This window comes from Solanum stenotomum, chromosome 9 (genome assembly GCF_019186545.1).
Source record: "Solanum stenotomum isolate F172 chromosome 9, ASM1918654v1, whole genome shotgun sequence".
In the NCBI taxonomy this organism is placed as follows: Eukaryota; Viridiplantae; Streptophyta; class Magnoliopsida; order Solanales; family Solanaceae; genus Solanum; species Solanum stenotomum.
This window is the reverse complement of record NC_064290.1, coordinates 45,511,369-45,521,025: the sequence shown is the minus strand read 5'-3', so window position 1 is coordinate 45,521,025 and position 9,657 is coordinate 45,511,369. Positions and strand designations below refer to the sequence as shown.

The window sequence follows — 9,657 nt, the reverse complement described above, 5'->3', positions numbered from 1 at the left end:
AAAGTCAATCTCTTAATTGCCTTTTGCGTTGTGAGTGTGTGATGAATCTTGATGACTATTCCTCTATTTAAGCTTTTGCTTCTCTTGCAGTTTACTTCCTTGAGAACTCTTCTTCCGTTAGTAACTCCACTTTGATTAGAGTCCTACCTGCAGCCGAATCTTCAATAGTCTTAGATTGATTAGAAGTCCTTTTTGAAACAGTTTCCCGTGTATCCGTTGAGCCTATTTGTTCCATGCATTTGAAATAATGCATTTTCTGGAAAATGTTTTTAATTTTTCCATGTTGGTTGTCTTAAATGTTTTGGAAAATGTCTTTCAAATCAACTTGTTTTCCTCAAATTTAAGGAAAATGACTTCCCTTCAAAAATTAAGGAAAACATTTTCCAAAACTCTACTACATCCTTAAATTACAATTTTTTTTTTCATACCCTACCTGTATCCCGTACTCGACCCTCCCCATCCAAAAAAATTAAATTTTGTAAATTTTCAAATATTTTTTTTACCCCTACCATCAAACCAGCCCCAGCCCTCCTATGCCCCAAATCACCACCCCCCAAACAAAAAATTTAAAAAATTACTTTTAAAAAAATATTTTAAATTTTAAGATTATTTTTACCTCATCCAACCCCTATCACCCCTACCCCACTCCCCACCCCCCACCCCCCACACAAAAAAATTATTTTGAAAAAATATTTCAAAATTTTAAAATTTCATTTTTTGACCCACCCCGTACCCTAACCCCATGACCCCTCCCCCCGGTCAATTTTTTTTAAAAAAATTATTTTTGAAAAATATTTTAAATTTAATATTTTTCATTTTTACGCCACCCACCACCCCTACCACGCACCACCCCACCCCCTGCTACTTCCGCCATTTTTTTTTTAAAAAAAAATTGTTTTTGAAAAATATTTCGAATTTTCAAAATTTCTTGCTTTTACGCCACTCCTAGTTTGGGTGTCAGGGTTGGGTCCGAGATCGATTGTCGTTGATTTTCGGATCAAAAATTATTTTTCTAAAAAGTATTTTCTAGTCTCAAGCCAAAAATAAAAGATATTTTCTAGAAAATATTTTTCATTCATCAATCAAACATGAGAAAATAAGTAAGAAATCCACTTATTTTCTAGGAAAACATTTTGCTTTCCTACCAAACACACCCAAAAAATCAACTTGTTTGACTACTTTCATGGACTCTGAAGCGAAAAATATACTTCCGTCAACACTTATTTTCTCTTATTCTTTCGTTCATCATCTTCTTTACCATGGAAATGAAGAACAATCATTCGTTTCTAGTACTTTTTTTGTGCTTTAGTCTCGGTACCAATCTTCTATCGGAGGATACACCATTTCTATGAATGAATCTGTTTCTTCAGGCCAAACAATTATCTCTTCAAGTGGGACCTTTGAACTTGGTTTCTTCACACCAGGTAACTCTTTTAAATATTATCTAGGCATATGGTACAAGAATATTTCATCGCAAACTGTAGCTTGGGTAGCAAATAGGGAGACACCAGTTAGTGATGCTGCTCAGTTGACAATTATTCAAGGCAACCTGGTGCTTCTCGATAAATTTCAAAGCTTAGTTTGGTCAACAAATATTTCAAGGAGTGTACCTCCAAAAAATTTAGTCATAGCAGTTCTTCGCGACGATGGAAATTTGATTTTGAGTGATTTGTCATCAAACTCATCGACACCGTTACTACTTTGGCAAAGTTTTGACTACCCAACACATGCATTTTTACCTGGTGGTAAGCTTGGATATGACAAACGCACACAAAGAAAACAGGTTCTGATTTCATGGAAGGATTTGAACGATCCGTCACCTGGATTGTTTTCCATGGAATTAGACCCACGGCATGCCCAATTTGTTATAAAATGGAATAGGACAACACAGTATTGGGCAAGTAGTTCATGGAATGGCCGGACGTTCAGCTCAGTACCTGGGATGAGGTTAAACTACATATTCAATTACAGCTATATCGACAATGAGAATGAGTAATATTTTACATATTCCCTTTATAATAGTGAAATCCCATCAAAATTTATCATGGATGTCTCAGGACAAATTAAGCAACTCTTATGGTCGACTAGTTTGGATGATTGGTATCCATTCTGGGCTCAACCAACGGAACAATGTGATGTTTACGCCAATTGTGGGGCATTTGGAGTTTGCAACAATGTTAATTCATCCTGCAATTGCTTGAGCGGTTTCAAAGCAAGATCAGATGCAGAATGGAATTCAAATAATTATTCCAGTGGCTGTGTAAGAGTAAGAGACCAAGAGGTGCAGTGTAATGGAATTACTGAAGACAAGGATAGCTTTTGGATGAATTCAATAGTGTCATTACCTGCTTCTCAAGATACTAATATCACAGTTGCAGAAGCCTCACAGTGTAGATCTGCATGTTTCAACAATTGCTCTTGCACTGCTTATACCTATGATGTTTCTGGTGCATGTTCAATTTGGACCGGGGATCTGTTCAATCTGCAACAACTCAGCAAAACTGAAACAGAAAAAACTATCTTTGTCAAAAGTGGCTCACCTGAAGGTTAGAATAACATAAAATAACTTAGCTTAATAAGTATCGAGGTCCACTTTTGCATTATGTTTTTCAAGAAAGATGTTAAACATATCTGACTTGTTTTTGGCTCTTTACTTTCAGATCAAACTAAGGCAAAGAAATCGATGAAGCTGGTAGTTCTACTTTCATCCACAACAGCTTTTATCGTTCTATTCATAGGAAGCTTTAGTTACATTTACTATAGTAGATGAAGAAGAAGAAGAATGACAAAAGGAACAGGTATTTACTGAATGAATCTCACTCTGGAAAATATTTCGTTCGTACCTTTTTTTAACTTAATTTGCTTTCTCAATCTTATTGAGGTAATGAGGTAATTCTGTTTTTCTTATTCTTTTTCCCTAACTATTTAAGATAGAATAAATGATACTCAAGGGACACAAATATCTCACTTGGACAAGATTGGAGGAGGAGAAATCATTGATGTTCCATACTTTCGTTTGGAGACCATTTTGGTAGCTACAGATAACTTCTCGAATGCAAATAAGCTCGGACAAGGAGGATTTGGTCCTGTTTACAAGGTTAAAATATAATTATTGCACCTCTGTGTACTGGTATGGCTTAATTGACCAATAGTAATGAGATGAACAACTTTTAACAGGGTATCTTTCCAAGCGGAAAAGAAATTGCAGTGAAAAGGTTATCTAGTCATTCAGGACAAGGCATGGATGAATTTAAGAATGAAGTGACTTTAATTGCAAAACTTCAACACAGAAATCTGGTCAGGCTTTTGGGCTATTGCATCAACGGAAAGGAACAAATTTTACTGTATGAATATATGACAAATAAAAGTTTAGATACATTCATATTTGGTAAGTTTGCCAAGGTATGTTCTTTATTCTCAAGCACCTATACTATTGACAAGATTTAATCTTTGTCATGATATTTATGCAAGATGGAGAACTTTGCAAATTATTGGATTGGAAGAAGCGCTATGACATCATATTGGGTATTGGACGAGGTCTTGCTTATCTCCACCATGATTCACGACTAAGGATCATTCATAGAGATTTAAAAACCAGCAACATTTTACTAGATGAGGATATGAATCCCAAGATTGCAGACTTTGGCTTGGCGAGGATTGTTGAAGGAAGAAGACCAGAAGCAAAGACAGAGAAAATAGTGGGGACCTAGTAAGTATAACAACCTTCCTATCGATCATTTTCCCTTTTGCTTTTGTAAAATACATCTAACACGTTTTCGACATGGTGTAATCAAGTGGCTATATGTCTCCTGAATATGCATCAGATGGTCTGTTTTCCCTCAAGTCAGATGTATTCAGTTTCGGAGTAGTCATACTTGAGATGATCAGTGGACGAAAGAACACAGGATTTTACCAATCAGAAGAAGCATTAAACTTGTTAGGTTATGTAAGTGCATAAACTCAGACCTACATCATTTTTGTCCTTTTTGCAAGTTTTGATATCTAACTGGAAGTTATCACAGGCATGGAGAATGTGGATAGAAGAAAGGGCAATGCAATTAACAGAGAAGTCATTACTTGAATCATGCAATAGAAGTGAAGTGATGAAGTGTATCAATGTTGCACTCTTGTGCGTGCAAGAAGATTCAAATGATCGTCCTAAAATGTCAGATGTCATTGTAATGTTGGTAGGAGAAGGTACGAGTCTTCAGAGACCTAATAGACCAGCTTTTGTAATAAGAACACACGCATCTAGCAGACCATCTTCTCCCTCAAAAGTCTCTAACAATCAAGTGACAATTACAGAAGAAGGAGGACGGTAGTAATGGTGTGAGATCATCTTAATTTTCATTTATATATGATACAATTGTAATGTTTTTCTGCAGACTTCTAAAGCACTAGCAGAAAAATAATCTATATTTTGTTAGTATCTTGATTGTAATTTGTAGCCATGACATTGTTATCCTTACACATATATTACATGCACTTTTCAGATCTCAATCATTTATCTCTTAATGCTTCCAAGTGGGGCTGCTCAACTAAAACCTTATCTCATAGTCTCTCGAGAACAACCAAATATAACATCATTAATCAATGGCCAATCAATTAATTACAATCATTACATAGTCGAACAAACAGGGTTAGAAAAACTCAATTATATAAAAATATAACAAGAATTCATCGTGCAAAAGGTTTTACCAAATTTCTAGATAGAAAATTAGCTACTCATAAAAGTATGTAAAAATACACTAATAAAATTCACCAATAATAAGAAATAGAAAAAAGAAAGTAACGGAAAACTCATTATGTATCAAATCTTTCACCTTGCTCCACAATGGCTCCTTGGTCTCACCTTAGGTCAAACCACCTCCTATACATGTTTATGAACTATTTATAGGTGTAGAAAAGTTTCAAATAAATTAATCAATTTCAAAATAATTTGAAAAAAAATCAAATTTAGAATTGACTTGACACACCATCCACGGACAAATTTCCAGTGACAAAAATTGTTGGGTCGCTTGGCATGGTGTTATTCTTCAATACTTGTGATTTCATATCTTTTCCTTGGGGCCAATCATTATTCCCCCACTTGTCTCCCTCTTCTTTTACCTTTTTTTCTTGTTTTAATTTAATTTTGCTCCGAATTTCGACATCTTCAAATTATTTCATTCAATCTATTATATACCCATATTTATATGAGTGGATTGCAGTCCAATTCATTTTCAATATTGCTACTTTTTGCCACCACTAATTAGAAGAAAAATGAAGGTATGTTAGCAATAAGAAATATCAACTTGTTTTGACTACATTCATCGACTCCAAAGCAGAAACGTCTCCTTATTGTTTCAGCCATATTCAACAAATTATGTTATGTGTAGCCATTGAAATGAACAATCGTTGGCCTCTAGTACTATTTTTATGCTTCAATCTCAACAGTAATCTATGTTTTGGAGGGGAGACTATTTCCGTGAATAAATCTCTTTCATTTGGCGAAACAATAGTCTCTTCAGGTGAGAAATTTGAGCTTGGTTTCTTCAAACCAGGTAATTCTTTCAACTACTACATAGGCATATGGTACAAGAACACTATTTTATGGCAAAATGTAGTATGGGTAGCAAATAGGGATAAACCACTTGATTATGGTACTGCTAACTTAACAATTCTTCAAGGCAACCTGGTGCTTATTGATAAATTTCAAGGTATAGTTTGGTCAACACATGTTGCTAGGACTATTACACCAAATAATTCAGTCATAGCAGTTCTTCGTGACGATACGATATAAATTTGATTTTGAGTGATATGTCAAATTCATCAACAACCTTAATACTATGGGAAAGTTTTGACTATCCAACAGATACATTGTTGCCTGGTGCTAAGCTTGGATACGACAAACGTCGTACACAAAGGGGACAGGTTCTGATTTCATGGAAGAGTTTGAGTGATCCAGCACCAGGATTGTATTCTCTAGAACTAGACCCCATCCATGCCCGATTTGTTATAAAATGGAATAGGACTAAACAATTTTGGGCAAGTGGTTCATGGAATGGCCATACGTTCAGCCCGTTTCCTAAAATGGGGTTAGACTACACGTAAAATTACAACTATACCAACAATGGAAATGGATCATATTTTACATATTCCCTTTCTAATTATACTAGTTCATGGCCACCAAATTTGAAAATAGATGTCTCAGGAAAAATTAACGAACTCGTATGGTTGGATAGTGACTCTCATTGGACTCTATTGTGGTCTCAACCTAGAGAACAATGTGATGTTTACGCTTATTGTGGGGCATTTGGAGTTTGCAATAATGCTAATTCATCCTGCAACTGTTTAAGCGGTTTCAAGCCAAGATCATATAGAGAATGGAGTTCGAATGATTATATGAGTGGCTGTGTAAGAAATGAAAAGTTCAAGTGCAGTGCAATTAATAAAGATGAGGATAGTTTTTGGATGAATTCAATTATGAGATTACCTGCTTCTCCAGATACTAATATCACCATTAGCGAAGCGTCACAGTGTAGATCTACTTGTTTCAACAATTGCTCTTGCACTGCTTATACTTATGATGGTTCTGGTACCTGTTCAATTTGGAGAGGATATCTATTAAATCTGCAACAACTCAGCGAAAATGAAACAGGAAGGAGTATCTTTGTCAAACGTGGCTCAACTGAAGGTTAGAATAGCTAAAACTTAGTAGGATTTCTTACATACATTAGCACTTAGCAACAACAATGATTCTCCTTTTCCTTTTTCCTTAAGCTTGAAATAAATTCTTAAAAGGTATTTGTGAGTTAGCCTTATTAAGTTCCACCCGAGGCATTCGTCAAGTTAATCATATCATAATAGAAGGTTGATGTTGACAGTTGAAAGACTAAAGAAAAATTAAGTCTGAATTTTGATTTTTAGACAAAAGATGATGCATCAATCCAAATATTTCAGTAACTGCAGTTCTTCGTGATGATGTAAATTTGATTTTGAGTGATGTGTCGAAGGCATCAACACCCTTACTACTTTGGCAAAGTTTTGACTACCCAACACACATACTTTTGCCTGGTGCTAAACTTGGATATGACAAACATACACAAAGAAAACACATTCTGGTTTCATGGAAGAATTTGAGTGATCCAGCACCAGGATTGTATTCTGTGGAAATAGACCGAAAGCATGTTGTTATAAAATAGAATAGGACTACAGAGTATTGGGCAAGTGGTTCATGGGATGGCCAAATGTTCAGCACAGTACCTGAAATGAGGTTTAGCTACATATATGATTGTAGATACAGAAAGGACTATATTTGTCAAGAGTGGCTCACCTTTAGGTTAGAATAGCATAGTGTAACATAGCTTGCTTCTTTATTCATGATGGTACTATGTTATTGATAGAATTCCTTATTAACGTTAGCACTTAACAACAATGATTCTCCTTTTCCTTTTCCTGTGTTGAGGAGTTCGTTGAGCAAACTAGAACTTAAAATAGAAATGATTCTTAAAAAGTATTAATGATAAGTTCTGAGGTCCAATGAATATTTGCATCAAAGTTCTTCAAGATAGATGCTAATATATCTAACATGGTTTTGGATTTCTACTTTCAGCTCAAACTAAAGCTAAGAAATCGATGAAGCTAAAAGCACTCCTTTCGTCCATAACAGCTTTGATGTTTCTAATCATAGGCAGCTTTAGCTACATTTACTATAGAAGAAGAATGGCAAAAAGAGCAGGTATTTTCTGAATGAATCTAACTCTAGAAGATATATTTTCTTAAACCATTTTGGACTTGATATCAAAGTTCATTCTCAATCCAATTGAGGTACTGAAATCCCTCCCCCTTTCTATTTCAGATAGAAGTAAAGGTACTCAAGGGGCACATAAATCTCACTGGCACAAAGCTGAAGGAGAAGCGAAAGTATTGATGAATGAAAACAGTGATGAAGCGATTGATGTTCCATACTTTCACTTGGAGACCATTTTGGCTGCTACAGACAACTTCTCAAATGCAAATAAGCTCGGACAAGGAGGATTTGGTCCTGTTTACAAGGTTAAAATTACAATCTTACATCTCTGTGGACTGGTATGGACACATCACATTGACCAATAGTAATGAGATGAAAAACTTTTGGCAGGGCATCTTTCCTAGCGAAAAAGAAATTGCAGTGAAAAGGTTATCTAGTCATTCAGGACAAGGCATAGATGAATTTAAGAATGAAGTGACTCTAATTGCAAAGCTTCAACATCGAAATCTGGTGAGACTATTGGGCTATTGCATCAATGCAACGGAACAAATTTTACTATATGAATATATGCCATAAAAGTCTAGATTCATTCATATTTGGTAAGTTTGCCAATATTTGTTCTTTATTCTCAAGCTACTATACTTTTGACAAGATTTAATTTTGTTAATTGATGTCATTCTATTTGTTCTAATGATAACTATGCAAGATGGAAAACTTTGCAAATTATTGGATTGGAAGAAGTGCTATGACATCATATTGGGCATTGGACGAGGTCTTGCTTATCTCCACCATGATTCACGACTAAGGATCATTCATAGAGATTTAAAAACCAGCAACATTTTACTAGATAAGGAGATGAATCCCAAGATTGCAGACTTTGGCTTGGCGAGGATTGTTGAAGGAAAAAGAACAGAGGCAAAGACAAAGAAAATAGTTGGGACCTAGTAAGTATAACATCCCTTCCTATCGATCATTTTCTCCTTTTGTTTTTGTAAAATACATCTAACATGTTTTCGACATGGTGTAATCAAGTGGCTATATGTCTCCTGAATATGCATCAGATGGTCTGTTTTCCATCAAGTCAGATGTATTCAGTTTCGGAGTTGTCATATTTGAGATAATCAGTGGAAGAAAGAATACAGGATTTTACCAATCAGAAGAAGCATTAAACTTGTTAGGTTATGTAAGTGAAGAAACTCAGACCTACATCATTTTTGTCCTTTTTGCAAGTTTTGATATCTAATTGGAAGTTATCACAGGCATGGCTAATGTGGATAGAAGAAAGGGCAATACAATTAACAGAGAAGTCATTACTTGAATCATGCAATAGAAGTGAAGTGATGAAGTGTATCAATGTTGCACTCTTGTGCGTGCAAGAAGATTCAAATGATTGTCCTAAAATGTCAGATGTCATTGTAATGTTGGTAGGAGAAGGTTTGAGTCTTCAGAGACCTAATCGACCAGCTTTTGTAATATGAACACACACGTCTAGCACATTGTCTTCTTCCTCAAAATTCTCTAACAATCAAGTGACAATTACAGAAGAAGGAGGACGATAACAATGGTGTGAGATAGTCTTAACTTTTCATTTATATATGATACAATTGTAATTTTGTCCTGCAGACTTCTGAAGCACTAAGCAGAAACTAGGTCTCATGCATGCTTTCCAAAAGCATATGGCCTTCATGAAAATTGTTAAAATATTAAAATAATCTTATGCATAGTCGTTATATTGTTGTTTGTAGTAACAATAAATCCTGAAATCTCTTTTTTTAATAAACTATCTGCACCCCAAACAGTGTAATTTTTTAAAACACTATCTTATGTATAATCTTTAATATCTTGATGTTGGACTTTTGTAGCCATTACTTAGTTATCCTTGCACATATATTAATGCACTTTCAGATCTCTTTAGCCTCAATCTT

At 35.0% G+C, this 9,657-nt stretch overlaps 1 protein-coding gene and 1 pseudogene across 1 annotated transcript; both read left to right on the top strand.

Moving 5' to 3' along the window:
• The first annotated feature begins 1,348 nt into the window (after window positions 1–1,348).
• LOC125877184 (G-type lectin S-receptor-like serine/threonine-protein kinase At2g19130) lies at window positions 1,349–1,996 on the top strand. Its single transcript, XM_049558523.1, has one exon. It carries the CDS (start codon window positions 1,349–1,351, stop codon window positions 1,994–1,996), a length of 648 nt encoding a protein of 215 aa, XP_049414480.1.
• Window positions 1,997–2,406: 410 nt separating this feature from the next.
• Window positions 2,407–9,488, top strand: LOC125877570 (G-type lectin S-receptor-like serine/threonine-protein kinase At4g03230; annotated as a pseudogene).
• The last annotated feature ends 169 nt before the right edge of the window (window positions 9,489–9,657 follow it).

Coding starts and splice junctions, on each gene's coding strand:
- LOC125877184 (XM_049558523.1), top strand. CDS start 1,349: ATGAATGAATCTGTTTCTTCAGGCCAAACAATTATCTCTTCAAGTGGG.